This window comes from Danio rerio, chromosome 6 (genome assembly GCF_049306965.1).
Source record: "Danio rerio strain Tuebingen ecotype United States chromosome 6, GRCz12tu, whole genome shotgun sequence".
NCBI lineage: Eukaryota > Metazoa > Chordata > Actinopteri > Cypriniformes > Danionidae > Danio > Danio rerio.
In genome coordinates this window covers 11769426-11787823 of record NC_133181.1, presented here as the reverse complement: position 1 = coordinate 11787823, position 18398 = coordinate 11769426, and the positions used below count along the sequence as shown (strand labels likewise).

Genomic DNA, 18398 nt, shown 5'->3' with positions numbered 1-18398 from the left:
TTATTAGGTCATGAAAATCTTGAAAGTCTTTGAAAAATCATGGAAAAGTGGAATTTTAGTGATAAAAATGTCTTCTATGAATCCTGTATTATCTGAACATTTGTAGCAGTAACTAGGCGTAACTGTAAGGGGGCGACATTATATAATGCACAATATTCAATGACTTTAAAGCAAAGTACATAATACTCGGGGTCGTTAAGACTTTTTACTATATATATATATATATATATATATATATATATATATATATATATATATATATATATATATATATACATTAGCAAGATATAACAGGTTTAGATAACCTGAGCACAAAAGACTTTTAATGGTTAACTTTAAGTCTAGCAATGTTTGTCTCGCGCTGACTGCCACACGAGGCACACGAGTTCATCTCTCTCTCTCACTCATATTGACAGAGTTCCAGCAGAAGTCAGGACGCCAATCATGCTCGTATTGACTATCTAATCGTTCAGTCAGCTATAAGGACTTTTCCCAGTCATATCAACAGAAATGAATTACTTCATATTGATTTTGCCTATTTTGCCTTACCTCTACGGTAAGTAACCATTTTGTTTTCTTTTATAATTATTTTACACTGAAACCGCTCTGTTCCTGGGACAAAAATATCTTTGAATGACAATATATTAATAAACGCTTCACAAATGAAGAACAGTTTACTTAAAATCAGTGACAAGTAGGCTAACGTTAACGGTAACTTGCATAATGTACGCAAATATTCGTACTTTTACCTAAGCGTTTGTTGAAAACGGACGCGGGTTTATATCTAAGTTAAACGTTTATTCTATGTATGTATGTATGAATCTTATCTCTCTTTAAATGTAGTTTGCTTTTTAAAATACAGTTTGTAGTTGTCTCTGTGTGTAGTATGCATACTATGCGTCCTGTTTGACTGACAGGTGCAACTGCGCGGCCTGCCGGTCTCATTCAAGTGGTTTGTGCTTCATATTAAATCAATGTGTCAGCGGTCAGTTTTGTGCTATTTGCAGACAAACGCTCGAATAATCTCGTCTCTATTTACAATTTCAGTTTCTTTTATTGTTAATCTCTTAGTTTAGGCTGAAATTAGCTGTATTTAAGCAGGGCGAAGTGATACTATGAATCCGACACCAGTTGTGGCCTAAACAATCTTCTCTGTATCTAAAAGACTGTAATGTAGGCTATGTAGATTGGTCACTTTTTATCTGTACAAGTCCACTAAGCTGACCTGCAAAATATAGGCTACTTGATTAAATTACCAGTATTCCCCATAGCCTACCATAATGTATCACGTATTTCTCCAAAGAAACAGCTAAACAAATTTCTGCCTTATTAGTTCTGGTTAAAATAAAGTCACTATTATTTTGTATAACATTTATAATAATGTAATGTATTGCTGTCACATTACATAGACTGTTTGTGTCTTAGTGTCAGCGTGTGTCCTTGTGTTTTAATCCCTGTGTGTGTGTGTGTGTGTGTTTATGCCACATGCAGTTGCTTGACTCCATCATCTTTAATCCTGTGTGGTGACGTTTAGGATGATTGTGTGTGTGTGTGTGTGTGTGTGTGTGTGTGTGTGTGTGTGTGTGTGTGTGTGTGTGTGTGTGTGTGTGTTTTCAAAGCAACTAATGTTCATGTATTGCAGGACCAGCAGTCTGCTCAGAAGATGAGACCAGATTAGTAAAGACTCTGTTTACCGGATATAACAAGGTTGTTCGTCCTGTTAGCCATTTTAAGGATCCAGTGGTAGTTACTGTGGGGCTGCAACTCATTCAGCTGATCAGCGTGGTGAATTAGACTTTCTGTATTTTTCCTGAATTCATATAATAGGTTTATTTAGGGCTGCACAATATGTTGGTTTATCATCGATATCGCAATGTGCATCTGCAATTGTCACATCGCAGGATCTGCAATGCTAAATCAGGATTATAGTTGAGCAGGAGCCACAGTACAAAACACAGGAGAATTGTGAAGTCACTGTGTAGTTTTACTATTATAGAGCGAAAGTTTTTAAAAAAAATGTGTGTGTTTGCTTGTGTTTTGAGGCCTGTGACTGTATGAGAACTTTAAAAACATTCAGCTACAGGGGATTGTACCTTTTGTAACTTTAATAATGTTTAATTTCATTAAATTATTTATACAATGAAGACTGCAATTTTATTTTACATTTGATTATTCAATTACTGTGAATACTGTTGGAACTCCTCAAAGCTCTGTTCATATATTTTGCTCTATTGATCTATTTATCTGTGCTTGTAGATTATTTATTACATTTTAAACATCAATCACTCCCTTACAAAATCACCCCAATCAATCTAAAATAATTAATTCTTATCAAATTGAGCTAGTCTGGTCGTCTGGTGTAATTGTATTCATATCGCAATATTCATTCATTCATTCATTTTCTTGTCGGCTTAGTCCCTTTATTAATCCGGGGTCGCCACAGCGGAATGAACCGCCAATTTATCCTGCAAGTTTTTACACAGCGGATGCCCTTCCAGCCGCAACCCATATCTGGGAAAATATCGCAATATGTATTGCAGAAAAATAATATTGTAATGTTATATTTTTACAATATCGTGCAGCCCTATTTTACTGGTTTGACTACAAAAGTTTTGATTGTAAATTTATAAATGTCTTTATTTCCCCCTTATTAACAGGATGAAGTTAATCAGATTGTCACCAGTAATGTACGGCTAAAGCAGGTGAGGGTTTTCAATTCTCGTCTCCTGCTTTCATTGCGTCTATTGTGTAAAATTTATTAAATAACATTGAAATGTAATCAATGTAAAGAATACTTTGATCATTCTGTGCTCAACATTTAAGTTTTCATTTATTTGAACCTTTTTCACGATTATTTTAATTAAACTGAAAACTAGAAATTATAACAACAAAACTCTCCTTATCAGAAAACTGCTGGAACTTTACCTAAACTTAGAATTAAAACAAAAAAAAATAAATATTAGAACTCAAACTGTTAACAAAAACAACGATTGTTCCTGAGCGATACCAAAACAACACTTTGAAGTCAAATTCTTGCGTGAATTTTATGAAACCTGTTAAAAAGGAAATCGCTAAATAATTACATTATTTTCAAGTCTAGTCATGTTCTACTGGACTGTCCCGCTTTTAATGACTGCAGAAAGCTTTTTTTATGAACTGAACTAAGGACAAGTTCTGAGTATTTCAGAAACTGCTGATCTATTTGGATTTTCACGCACAACCATCTCTAGGGTTTACAGAGAATGGTCTGAAAAAGAGAAAATATCCAGTGAACGGCAGTTCTGTGGGCGCAAATGGCTTGTTGATGCCAGAGGTCAGAGGAGAATAGCCAGACTAGTTCTAGCAACAGTGACTCATATAACCACTCGTTACAACTGAGGTATGCAGAAGAGCATCAATGAACACACAACACTTCAAACCTTGAGGCAGATGGGCTACAGCAGCAGAAGACCCTACTGGATGCCACTCCTATCAGCTAAGAACAGGAAACGGAGGCTACAATTCTCACAGGCTCACCAAAATTGAGCAGTAGAAAATTGGAAAAGCGTTGCCTGGTCTGTCTCGATTTCTGCCGTGACATTTGGATGGTAGGGTCAGAATTTGGCATCAACAACATGAAAGCATGGATCCATCCTGACTTGTATCAACAGTTCAGTCTGGTGGTGGGGGTGTAATGGTGTGGGGGATATTTTCTTGGCACACTTTGGGCCCATTAGCACCAATTGAGCATCTGGTCAACGCCACAGACTATGTCATTATTGTTGCTGATTCATCTCAGACTGGTTTCTTAAACATGACAATGAGTTCAATGTACTCAAATGGCCTCCACAGTCACCAGACCTCAATCACCTTTGGGATGTGGTGGAACGGGAGATTCGCATCATGGATGTGCAGGCGACAAATCTGCAGCAACTGCTTGATGCTATCATGTCAATATGGAGCAAAATCTCTGAGGAATATGTCCAGTACCTAATTGAATCTCTGCCGCAAAGGATTAAGGCAGTTCTGAAAGAAAAAAGGGGGTCCAGCCCGATACTAATAAGGTGTACCTAATAAAGTGTCAATCGAGGAAAAAGAAGTAGATTTTGTATCATGTATTAATGCTATAAGTCTTATTTATTTTATGTATTCATTTGTTTATTGTTTTTAATTGTATATTTAATAATGAAATGTTCTTGCCACGAAAATAGCCTTTGAATATAAATGCCTTTGAAAATAATGCCTGACATGGCATTAAATAAAAATTCATCGTCATCATCATCAAGTCCAGTTTAGCTTTATTGTCATTTCTCTACATGTGTGAACAATGGTGCTACATACAGCTGATGTCAGAGTTTTTAGCCTCCCTGAATTATAAGCCCCCCTGTTTATTTATTACCCAATTTCTGTTTAAAGGAGAGAATATTTTTTCAACACATTTTTAAAAATAATAGTTTTAATAACTCATTTCTAATAACTGATTTATTTTATCTTTGCCATCATGACAGTACATAATATTTTACTAGATATATTTCAAGACACTTCTATACAGCTTAAAGTGACATTTAAAGCTTAACTAAGTTAATTAGGTTAACTATGCAGGTCAGGGTAATTAGGCAAGTTGTTGTATTACGATGGTTTGTTCTGTAGACTATCAAAAAACATCTTGCTTAAAGGGGCTGATAATTTTGTCCTTAAAATGGTGTTTAAAAAAATTAAAACTGCTTTTATTCTTGCCGAAATAAAACAAATAAGACCTTCTCCAGAAGAAAAAATATTATCAGACATACTGTGAAAATTTCCTTATAAATATAATTAATATTAATATTAATTAATAATTAACAATAATAATAATAATAATTAATAATTAATAATTCTTATTAATATTTGGGAAATATTTAAAAAAGAAAAAAAATCAGAGGGGGCTAATAAGTCTGACTTTTAACTGTAAATACACATAATCATAAATATGAACTCAAGACTGGGTGTTAGAGCTATTTTAACCATTTGACTGCCTGCTCTACCAAATGGCTGACCATATCTTGACTGTTTTAAATAATGACTGTTTAAGTCATTTAAAGACTGACTGTTATAAAATATGGTTTACAACCACAGAGCATTGTTGGTGTTTACAAATCAAACAAACAAAATGCACCGCTTGATTTTGGTTTTATTGTAAAATTAAAATTTGACAATTTACACTAGATTTTATGACATCAAAAAATAAAGATGATTTAGTATTCAAAAAATGTTTTATTTTGATTATGCTTTTAAATAAATTGGTCTTACACTTTATATATTTTTTATTTTTACAGTATATGTATTAATTCCGCTACTATTACCATAAACCGACACATCAACCATTTGGTAGAGGCTGATATTTTAGAAATCATGGCATGAGTTGAAAAAATGCATTGAGTGTGTTAATTAGTGACATTGGTAGTTAGGGAATGCAATTCAAACATTTTTTTCTTGATGGGTAGTTAAAAGGTTAAAGCTATACATAACTGTGATACTGGAGTAGTAATCTAACTAGTCTAACTATACATATACTATACATACTTAACTATACACATAACCTAAGACAGACTGTACAAGAACATTTACATAAAGCAGAACAAAATTGTGCAAAAGAGGTATTTTAAGGTTGAAGAAATCAAGTAAACATTGTTTTCCTTATTGAGTCTGTGTAAGATGGAGTTTAGGTAAAGTGTCCGGTGCATATAGAGAGAAGAGTGTTTCTACAGGTGGTTTGTCAAACCCACTCACCTCTGTGAAGCACACTTCATTAATGCACAATGTTTAATTTAAAGAGCACACATTCTTGTTACAATGATACTACTGTGATGCTCCAAGTATAGCCTCTTTCAACATTTTTAAATTAGGATTCTTAATACATTTTGAAATTGTTTTATTTTTCAAAGCTCAATTAATGATTAACGGTCATAATGCTTAAATTCATATTCACATTACATTAAACAATTGGTTATGGTCAAAAGCCATTAACACTCTTTTCTTTTCCTCCTTGTCTCGTGTTCAAGCAATGGAAGGATGTGCATCTGCAGTGGAATCCGGACGATTACGGAGGCATCAGGAAGATCAGGATCCCCTCGACCGACCTCTGGAAACCCGATTTAGTGCTTTATAACAAGTATAAGTCACTTTGTCCACCTTTCTTTCCATTCTTGCATTAATCTGAATGACATACAGTTGAACTTAAAATGATTTGCCCTCCTGGTGATTTTTTTTTTCCTTTTCAAATATTTGCCAAATGATGTTTAACAGAGCGAGGAATTTTTTACAGTATTTCCTATAATATTTATTCTTCTGGAGAAAGTCTTATTACTTTTAGTTTTGGCAGTTTTAACATTTTTTTAAACCATTTTAAGGTCTATTATTAGCAATTTTGTTTGGATTGCCTACAGAACAAACCATCATTATAAAATGACTTGCCTAATTAACCTAACTTGCCCAGTTACCCTAATACTAGCATTCTGAAAAATATCTAGTAAAATATTATGTACATGGCAAAGATAAAATAAATCAGTTATTAGAAATGTGTTATTAAAACTATTATGTTTAGAAATGTGTTCAAATCTTCTCTCTGTTAAACAGAAATTGAGGAAAAAATTACAGAAGGGCCATTTATTTTGACTTCAACTGTATGTATAATATTAGTATAAATGGCCACAGGTAGATGAAGCCCTGTAAAGAACTAAACCTAGACTGATATTCAAAATTTTATTTCATTTAAAAATATTTCTCAAACGCTGTTTAACGGAGAAGATTCTTTTCAGCACATTTGTTACGCGACAGTTTTAATAAAATTATAATACCTAATTTATTTTGTCTTTGCAATGAAGACAATATATAATATTATATGTAATAGTTTACTAGTTATTTTGCAAAATACTAGGGCTGAGTTCCAGTCCTCTTTTAGACATGCTCGTGAACTTCCCTTCACTTGTTCCCTCATGGGAATCCCCGCCACCATTTTAAAATGCGTTCCACTTTATCAAGTGAACAGGGGAATCTTACCTGGACACACCCTTGACTTTGTCCAATGGAGCGAGACAGCTTCATATGTCCACTCCAGCACCTGTATGTCCCAGAATGCAATGTGACTGTGACGTCACAATAGTGTAGTTCCCAAGTGCTCAATGGTTTAGGGCATTCCATTTAAATCCATTCAGATGTTCTACCAGCGGTGGACACTTGTGTAATGTAGTCAGTGACATAAATTTGAAGGGAACAAGATGGAGGGAAGTTCACGAGTAAAGGGCGTAAAATATAAGACTGGAATGCAGCATAGTGTTTAGCTTAAAATACATTTTAAAGGCTTTATTAGGTTAACAAGAAATGTTTGGTTAATCATTCATTGGACATCAGTGGTTTGTTCTGTGGCCAATTTAAAAATATGTATTTTTTAAAGGAGTTAATAATATTGACCTTAAAAAATGTAAACACTTATTTTATTCCAGCCGAACTAAAAGAAATAAATCTTTCAACTGAAGAAAAAATGATATAAAATACACTAATACACATTTTGCTTGCGAATGTTGTTTACTCGCAGTAAGGCAAATAACTCTGCCTTCAACTGAACCTTTATGTGTTCTTGCAGTGCTGATGGAGATTTTGCCATTGTTCACGAGACAAAGGTCTTGTTGGAGCACACCGGCATGATAACGTGGACTCCACCAGCGATCTTCAAGAGCTACTGTGAGATCGTGGTGCTTCACTTTCCCTTCGACCTGCAGAACTGCAGCATGAAACTGGGAACCTGGACCTATGATGGCAACCTTGTGATCATCAACCCAGTAATAAACAACATACACATGATACTCTACCATTACACTGTAAAACATGCTGGGTTTCACACAGTTACTTCATGTCGTCTCAATACAAATCAATTAAGCGATTTTTATTTTATTTATTTATTTTTTTACAAATTTAAGAGGACGAACTTAAAACAATTAGGTTGTCTCTAAACAAGCTGATTTTAAATAAGTAGTTAGAACAAAGTAAAAAAAGTCATTTTGTGAGAGTATGATTAACAGTTGAGGTCAGAATTAATCACCCTCCTGTGAATTATTATTTTTTCTTATTTAAATATTCAATTCAATTCAGCTTTATTTGTATAGCGCTTTTACAATGTAGATTGTGTCAAAGCAGCTTCGCATAAATGGTCATAGTAACTGGAACAGTGTAGTTCAGTTTTTAGTGTTTAAGTTCAGTTCAGTTTAGCTCAGTTCAGTGTGATTTAAAATAATTACTGAGAGTTCAAACACTGAAGAGCAAATTCATTGATGCATAGCTCTACCAATCCTGAACCATGCGAGCCAGTGGCGACAGCGGAGAGGGAAAAAAAACTTCACCTGATGGGAGTGAAGAAAAAAAACCTTGAGAGAACCAGACTCAGTTGGGCATGACCACTGTAATTTCTCCGCTTGCCAAAAGTCTTGTGCAGAGCTTCAGTCATCGCGGTGGAAGCTGGAAGCTGGCCTAAGCGAAGAATCGTCTGTCCCTGGAGCGTCACTGGAATCAGACTCATGTTCTCCACTCCCCTTGACCATCAGCGCAGCAGCAGCTCAGGATATGGCCTGGTCCCGGATATGGAAACCTTGGTATCATCTCGTCGCTGGTCTTGGATCCAATCAGTGACTCCGCATAATCTGAAGACATCGGGATGAGTATCCGCTGGTGGAAAAAGAGGATAGAGAGAATAATAATGTCCGAAATAAATATTTCCCAAATAATGTCTAACAGAGCGAAGAATTTTTCACAGTATGTCTGATAATATTTTTTCTTCTGGAGAAAGTCTTATTTGTTTTATTTTGGCTTGAATAAAAGCAGTTTAAAATTTTTTAAAAAGCATTTTAAGGTCTATATTATTAGCATTATTATTAACTTTCCTAATTAACCGAATTAAGCCTTTAAATTGCACTTTAAGCTGAATACTATCTTGAAAAATATACTGTCAATTATACTGTCATCATAGCAAGGATAAAGGAAATCAGTTATTAGAAATTAATTAATAAAACTATTATGTTTAGAAACGTGTAGAAAAAATCTTTCTGTTAAACAGAAATTGGGCAATAAAATATATAGGGGGGCGAATAATTCAGGAGGGCTAATAATTCTGACTTCAACTATACATGAACCAGGCTATCACTGCTTGTTTCTGTGTCTGTGTAGGACAGCGACAGGCCGGACCTCAGTAATTTCATGGAGAGCGGCGAGTGGGTGATGAAGGACTACAGGAGCTGGAAACACTGGGTTTATTACGCTTGCTGTCCTGATACGCCATACCTTGACATCACATATCACTTCCTGCTGTTGCGTTTGCCACTCTACTTCATCGTGAACGTCATCATCCCCTGCATGCTGTTCTCCTTCCTCACCGGGCTTGTGTTTTACCTGCCCACAGACTCTGGTAAATATCCGCTTTTGCGTTCTCATGCAGAGATGGGTAGTCAATACTTACATATACTTACAATACTTAAAGTTACTGTACTTCAGTAGATTTTTCTGGTATCAGCACTTTAATATTTGTTTTTTTAATGATTTTTACTTTTACTAATTGCAATTTTACACAAATATCTGTACTTTCTCTATGTTTAATCCAGGTTATTTTCGTTTTAATGTGTTTGGTGGTGGTTGATCAACATTATTTATTGTTATAGTGCAATTTAAATGCCTTTTCGATTCAATCAATCTATTTTTTGTCATTGCATGCCTCGTTTTACAAATATTTTACAACATCTAAAGTAATTATATTGGGTGTCGTTATGAATGAAATGATTACGCAAAGGATCAGGAATAAATCACGTGAAAAAAAACAACCATGCAAAAAGTTTTGGAGATAATCTCATCTGTGTATCTTGCTTTTTAAATAGGATAAATGTATTAACATCAAATAAAATATCCACACAACTGTATGCAAAAACGAAACAAACTGAAATCACAAAAGAAAGGTGCAAATTAAATATTCATCAAAGGCGGCAACACCGAAGCTCCAAAAATACAAATTTATTAAATTAAAAAAGCTGACACAAAGCGTGTAACGTTTTGAGCCATACGACTCATCATACAGACAGACTGTATATATATATATATATATATATATATATATATATATATATATATATAAATAAATAAATGTGTGTGTGTACGTGTTTTTGTGACCTATCAGGACACAAATCTGTATAATGACATAGGTATGACACAAGTATTACAAAAAAGAGGTAAAATATGGGGACATTGGTGACGTCCTTGTTTCTCAAAAAGCTTATAAATCCTACAGGATGAGTTTAATCAGAGAGTAAAGCTGCACAGTCTCCTAAGATGGTTGGGTTTAGGGGTGGGGTGGGGTGAGGGCAATACAATTTATGGTTTGGACAATATAAAATGAATGGAAACCTATGTAATGTCCCCACTTTACACAAAAACAAACGTGTGTGTGCGTGTGTGTGTGTGTGTGTGTGTGTGTGTGTGTATACATAAACAAACAGTTAAAATCAGATTTATTAGCCCCCCTTTAATTTTTTTATTTTTATTTTCTAAATGATGTTGAACAGAGCAAGGAAATGTTTACAGTATGTCTGATAATATTTTTTCTTCTGGAGAAAGTCTTGTTTGTTTTATTTCGACTAGAATAAAAGCAGTTTTAAATTTTTTAAACACCATTTTAAGGACACAATTATTATCTGCTTAAAGCTATTTTTTTCTTCTTCATTAATATTCTTTTTTACATAATATTCTTGTGTGTGTGTGTGTGTGTGTGTGTGTGTGTGTGTGTGTGTGTGTGTGCGTGCGTGCGTGCGTGCGTGCGTGCGTGCGTGTGTGTGTGTGTAGGTGAGAAGATGACCCTCAGCATCTCTGTCCTGCTCTCTCTGACTGTGTTCTTGCTGGTGATCGTCGAGTTGATCCCGTCCACCTCCAGTGCCGTTCCACTCATCGGCAAATACATGCTCTTCACCATGATCTTCGTCATCGCTTCCATCATAATCACTGTGATCGTCATCAACACACACCACCGCTCGCCCAGCACACACATCATGCCTGCCTGGGTCCGGAAGGTACTTACAGAGAAGAGCAGATATTGTTACAACGGCTGTTTGAAGATTGTCAATCATTTAAGTTGAACGTTTTTTATGTCTATGTTCAAAAGATGGGGGCGACGGTTAGGGATTAAACTAAAGCATTTACTGATAAAAGGTCAAAATAAAATTAAAAAAAGATGCCATTATATTTAGAAAATATCAGTGTTTTAACTTCAGAAGAGTGAAGAAATTAATATTCGGTGTAATTTGATCTGTTTTCAGTCACAACAAACGTTTGTTATTTTAATTTTTTTCGATATACTGCATACGTATATATAAAAAACAAGCGCTCAAAATTACAATGTTTTATTTAAAGTATGAAAGAAATGTTATAAACTTTTATAGACTTTAACAGATATTAACATATTACTGTTACTGTTATTCGTTTCAAAAGGTAGTCGAAAATGTTTTTTCCCTTCCTTTCTTTCACTGTTTATTTGTGTTCTACACTTTAACAATTTAAAGCAATTCCAGACTGTTAGTGTGAACGCCATGCAGAACTGTAACTAAACCTATATGTTTGAAAATGCACTAGTATAGACAACCCTTAAGTTTTGACCTACATATGGTATCTTTTGTAAAGCAGATTCCACTACAAGGAGGAAAAGACAATTGCAACTCTTTTTCATGCCATCTTTAATCTGCTGACACTCTGATCAAACATGCATGATATCTTCGACTCTCCTCTGTCTCGCAGATCTTCATCGACACCATTCCAAACATGATGTTTTTCTCCACCATGAAGCGACCCTCCCAGGAACGCCAGGAAAAGCGTCTCTTTCCCGCTGACTTTGACATCTCTGACATTTCAGGGAAACCCATGCCAGCCTCCGTCACTTACCACTCTCCCATAACCAAAAATCCCGATGTACGCAGTGCTATTGAGGGCGTCAAATACATCGCAGACACCATGAAGAGCGACGAGGAGTCCAACAACGTGAGAACATTTATTATTTGCTCCTCTACGAAGCTCTCATGCTTCCTTAAAGGGATAGTTCAGCCAAAACTAAATCTGTCATCATTTATGTACCCTTTACTTTTTCGAAGCCTATTAGACTTTATTTTTTCTGTTGAACACAAAAGCTGATATTTTAAAGAAAGCTGGAAATTATTGACTTCCAAAGTGTTCTTTTTCCTACTGTGGAAGTCAGTGCTTTTTAGCTTTATTCAAAACGTCTTTAGTGTTGAGTAGAATAAAGAAACTTATGAAGGATTAAAACCACCCAATGGCGAGTAAATAGTGAATAAATTACAATTTTTAGTTAAACTATCCCTTTGATCCTTCATTTTACACTGACGGATTTTATTTTAAACATGTATTTACTGCATTTAATAATGATTTCAAGAGTTCACACTTAGCTGATGATTTTTAAAAGCTTGTTTGGCATGCTGTCCCGGGAGAGAGCCCCGAGCTCAAGGCATCCTCGAGCCCGGGGCTTCCTCCCGTTGGCAGAGCTAGAGGGGAGCCTGAGCTCGGTGGATCTCAGAACTCCCCGGCTGCGGTAGCTAAGGGAACAAAAGGGGTTAGACAAATGCTTGTATGTTATGCATGTTGAATGCCTTTGGATGGTGGGAGGAAACCGGAGAACCCGGGGAAAACCCATGCGGACACAGGGAGAACATACAAACTCCTCACAGAAATGCCCGTCGGCCTGGTGGGACCAGGGCCAGAAGTGTTCTTGCTGTGGGGCTCACAGTGCTAACCACTAGGCCGCCGTGCCACCCAATCAGAGGTAAAGGAGGAGAATAGGGGAGGAAGGGGGGTTTCTACGAAACAAAGATAAAAAGGACTGAAAACTCTGATTATTTATAGTAGCTTAGGGCTCATATGATTGGAAGATAGTGATTAGCAAATACGAGACCGGCCGTGATAAATCATAAGCACGTGATCCTCTCGAAATTAGTTTATGAATAAACTGCACTTAGGAATCATTTCAGAACGCGGGATAGTGAAAGTGTCGCACGTGGATGACGTCATACTTTGGGGGAGTGTTCTTTCATATTTGGCGCGTCTTTATTGTTGTTCAGTCTGATTTTATGACAGCTGAGATTTTGCAATGTGACATGGGAGCTATGTTTGTGCAGTCTGACATGCTACAATTGTTCAGGATTATAAAAAAAATTGCACAGTGTGAGCCGCCCTAACAAATCTTTTTTCGATACAATTAAGTTGAACGGTTCACTGGTTCAAAAAGCTTCATTTCACCATTACTACCACCAACAATCAAGAATGCATGGTTAAATGCGGTCAGAGCTTTGCAATCCAAAAATGTCGTCATAATGGAAGCCAATAGACTGATTTCACATGGCCGCCATTTCAAACACAGTAGAGACGCTTCCCTGCTTCAGCCTATGTAACCTAGTGAGTGATAAAACAATGCAGTCCCTTGTAGCACATCCTCGTGCTGTCTGTAATAGTGTTGTCCTGGTACTGAAGTTTATAAAATGTCTATTTCCCACTAACATTTAATGCCGCTGAGCGCATTCTTAAACACAGCTGATTTGCCATAGTACTCACCAGTGCTCAACAGAAATGACTGTGATTGGCTGTGAAGGTCATCAGTTCACCGCTCTTCACAGATTGCAAACACAGATAGACAATCCAATCGAAATTGAGAAGTGGTGGGAAGAAACCCAGATGTACCGCCTGTTGTGTACCTGGCTGTTTATCTTATCAGTGAAGAGAAAGTGACACACATTTATACTTTCACTGCCTTCTGAGTGACCCGAAGGTCCATATTGAATGGAAAGTGAAAAAGATATTGGACCTCATTTTCAATTAAGTTAGGGGAAATGGCACTAGTTAGCTAACGTTTTCTTTCCCAAACACATGTTGTAGAAGCCATTCATCAAACTCAAGTTAATGAACTGATTCTTTCACTATATTAGACTTGTCTTGATACAAAATTTCGGTACTGAAGTGTAAAAAAAAAAGGTCAATTCCCTGTTAACATTTAAGGCACTGTTGATGGCGTTCTTAAACAGTGCTGATTTGCCATTGTGTTCACGTGCTCAACAGGAATGACTGTGATTGGCCGTGATGGTCATCAGTTCACCGCACTTCACCGATGTTTACCGAGTGCAAACAGAGACGAGCGATCCACTGATGAATCGACTAATCTTCACGGCTTTAAAATGCTCCAGTGTCTGTCTATCTGTGTTTGCAATCTGTGAAGAGCGGTGAACTGATGACCTTCACAGCCAATCACAGTCATTTCTGTTGAGCACTGGTGAGTACTATGGCAAATCAGCTGTGTTTAAGAATGCGCTCAGCAGCATTAAATGTTAGTGGGAAATAGAAATTTTATAAACTTCAGTACCAGGACAACACTATTACAGACAGCACGAGGATGTGCTACAAGGGACTGCATTGTTTTATCACTCACTAGGTTACATAGGCTGAAGCAGGGAAGCGTCTCCACTGTGTTTACCTGCTGCTATGAACTGAAGTGTCTAGGGGGACACTTAAAGGGCCATGAAACCCCTTCGTTTCAGCAGGGTGTTTTCACACCTCTACTTTGGAAAAAGTCAGAAATGGGGGCGTGTCCAGCTTTGTTTAGGGGGGAGTGCCGGAGGAAGAAAAGAGGCTTGGTGTGGGAGTGTCTATTTGGGCGCGCTGAGTTTTAGAGTCAAAATACACAAACACAGTGGACAAAGTGACTGTGTTTACATGGACATCTGTAGTCGAATTATTTGCCAAATTATTAAATGGTGGACTTTAACTGCTGTTTTGCTCTTTTATTCAGGGAATTCATTCATGCCCCTCGCGACAAACGAGATATTTGATTCGAGGAACTGCTCTAAGCATGTATTTTTCCTGCAATGTTTGATACCGCACGGCGAATAAGAGAAAAAAAACTCAGCATTTCCTGGAAACTTAGATGCACACGGCAGGTAGCGTCAGAAAGCCGCGTGTGTTATTCCGGTCACTAAATTCGGTGAAAATCCTACAGGAGGTTAAAGTTTGGTTGTAGTGCTAACATGTTTACACTCGGTGCAATAGTTTGTTAGATACGAACAAACTGAATAAACAAAGAGCACTGGTCGCTCACTTACCAAATCTGTAGAGACAGGACAATCACCAGCAACTAGAGCCGCGTCTTTATTAAGAGGAGACTACAAGTGTATCCGGATCCCAGCGTTTGCAGATGAGAACAGCTCTCAGGTAAACAATAATCCTCCTTAGACACGTAAGTTATTGTTGTTGCGCGTCGCGTACACTGTTAATCCACACGTGACTCCAGCTGAGCTCTCACAGAGAGAAAATGAAAACAAAACTTAAAGGCAGCAAACTATAAAAGCAACCCTTCACGCTTGTTTTGCCAACACAACGTGGCATCTCTGTCGTCTAAACACTGTGACAGTAATGAATATTAATGAAGTTGCACAATAGAACGCGCTGATTGGTTTGAACCAAGCCTTACTCATGCATTAATGCATCACACTGTAAGACGTAATAAGACTCACTCTGGTACAGACGCCCAGTCTGCACGCTGGAATTCACGCTATTATGTCATGACCTTGACGCAGCTTCAAAAATTAGTTTCAAACCGGAAGTACGAATTTACTTGAAATAACGCAAAAACAACCAATTTACACTTTTTAGTGAAATATAAGTGTCCTAATAGTGTTTTTAGCAGTGTGGGACACATATACGACTGTCAACAGCTTAATAAATGTGTTTTGGTGTTTCGTGACCCTTTAAGCATATTACTCTTAAAGAGATTGTGATGTTGTTTGATGCCTAATATGCTTTAAATTGTTTAAATTAAACTGAACTGAATGATATTAAAGTGGTGTTTACACCATTTCTGCATTTTGAAATCACAGCAATAGCTGGAGGTTTGTAGTCCACAGCATGTTGTTGCAATATTTACAGTGCTGATCCTATACTTCCGGGTTTTCTTCCCACCGCAGCCTCGCTGTCCTATTTTAAAATGGCGGCCACTTGAAATAAGCATATGGGGCTAAAACAGCCCTTAACATAATGAAAGGGTAGTACATTTGAACGGTACACAAGGTTTAATACACATTAATCACAGTCTTCCTTCATCTTTGTCTTTACGTCTAGGCCGCAGAGGAGTGGAAGTTTGTCGCTATGGTCCTGGATCACATTCTCCTGTGTGTGTTCATGGCTGTGTGCATTATTGGTACATTAGGAGTTTTCGCCGGACGTCTGATCGAGCTCAGCATGCTGTGAGAACCCAAAATCCCCAACCAAGCCTTGAATGACTAAAGTGCTTTGAAACTTTGCTGAGCTTTAGCAAAGAGGATGTCTGATCAGACCACATGCTCAGTCAGTAAACGCATATCAACACCTGGACAGCAAGACCAGCTCAATGCATAAATGCTCATGTTCATGGTAAAGGAAACACACAGCTCATGTTTCTCTAGTTGCTCACTCCTATTTATGCCAGTACGGCGTGTGCGTATTTATCTGCACGGATGTACAGAAATATGTGTGGTGTGGGGTTTACTTGATGTTGAACTATTTATTGTATTTCATTCTGTTTGTTTTTATAGTGTTTGTATTTATTTGCTCTGCGTTTTTCATGGTTACCGATGTACTTGAATTGCTTGACACTTACATGGAGAAAATCATTCATGAACTAAATTTGATGGGTTTTATTCAACAGACTAACAAAAGAATTAAACTGAAACTGCAGACATTATTTGTAAGAATTAGTACACTATTTGACATTTCTTTGATTAGCAGTTCGTCTCTGTTTCTTTGGTTTGATTATTATAATCATGTAATGGTTTACTTACATTTGTTTTGTTAGTTTTTAAAGACTTTTTGATTTAATAAACAAGCCTGAAATGTAATATTTGTTGTGTAAGGCTTAATAAACTTCTCCTAAAATCGTAATGTTTGTTTTTTTGTCATGTTATTTTTGAAAGAAATCTCTTCTGCTCATCAGTGCCGCATTTAGTTTGTAAAACAATAACATTGAAATATTGTAATTTAATGTGATTACATTGAAAGTGTCATATATTCCTGTGATTCAAAGATTCAGTCTTTAGCTTTTCCTCTGGTCTTCAGTGTCACGTGTTCCTTCAGAAATCATTCAATATGCTGATTTGCTGCCAAAAAGACTTAAAGAAATATTTCTGATTATTATTAATGTTGAAAACAGTTGTTCATGTAGAAATCGGGTGTCAGATTCAAGGCCAAAAGGTCCAGAATTTGTCCCTTTAATTATTTTATGGAATTGTTTTTGGTAAATATTTGTATTAAAATGAACAATCTCTAATACAATCTAAATATATATATAAAGTCTAAAAATTAAAATAATGTATCAATGTATTAAAAATCACAATGTATTGCATTGTTGAAGATCCCATATGCACAGCTGGATTTAACCAATAAGTGAGGTAAGCAGCCGCTTAGGGTCCCAGGAAATCTGAGGGCCCCCAATAAGTATCTAGAAGTAAAAATGATCCCTATAAACTAAATATAACATCATTTTCCATCATATTTTGTATGGTAAGAGTTACAATTTTAATGTAATTAAATACTTTTCAGTATACAATCAAATAGATGAATGACCGGTTTGTAAGCATTCAGGATGCGCGGGCAGAAAAAAGCGGGAGCGCTAGCATTTGCAGCGAGGGAATGACATCTGATGCAGTACACAGTTTGTTGTTGTATTAGAGATAAGCTATATTGATTACATATCATTTATATTATTTACATAATGCTTTCAGCGTATTATAACAGCTTGTCACCCAGTGATAAGCACAGTTATTCGGCAAAATGAACGTTAAAGTGAGCTGTGTTCGTCTGACAGGTCTATTTGCGATAGCGTTTTCCAATGGATATATTGGATTAGATGAAATGGCCAAGCATACAACCCGAAATATACAGCTATATTATTGAAACTCCAAGTGATTTTACGAGAGAAAAGTTAAAGGCCTACAAGTCTTTGGATGCCTACAATTTTGTTCTGTGTGGTCATGTGCAGGAAATAATGTTCTATGATTACCAGACTCAAAACGGTAGTGATAAAAACCGAGGTTCTGCCTAGCCAAAGACAAGGAAAGACGACGGAACTGTACAAGGCCTGGGTAATCACCAACAAGCAAAATAACTGCATTCTGACAGCGAAATCCACCTGTACGGCAGGGTATGTGAATGTACATTTTTACATTTTATTCTAAGCATTCACTGTCCGCAGTTTAATTAACCAAATTTAACTGTTTGTTAAATCATTGCTGCAATCAAAAACGAGTAATGAGTATGATTCAGCATAGAGTGTACTTACTTGATATAACATAAGAACTGCAGAGTCGAGCATTTTTAATTAGGTCCTCACA

The 18398-nt window shown here is 36.5% G+C and overlaps 1 protein-coding gene across 1 annotated transcript; it reads left to right on the top strand.

Moving 5' to 3' along the window:
* The first annotated feature begins 363 nt into the window (after positions 1–363).
* Positions 364–16950, top strand: chrna1 (cholinergic receptor, nicotinic, alpha 1 (muscle)). The gene is given in 9 exon segments (NM_131445.1): positions 364–556; positions 1643–1785; positions 2658–2702; positions 6021–6130; positions 7601–7796; positions 9175–9412; positions 10834–11057; positions 11779–12018; positions 16153–16950. Coding segments are annotated over 9 exon segments (1371 nt in total). The 5' UTR covers positions 364–510; the 3' UTR covers positions 16282–16950.
* The last annotated feature ends 1448 nt before the right edge of the window (positions 16951–18398 follow it).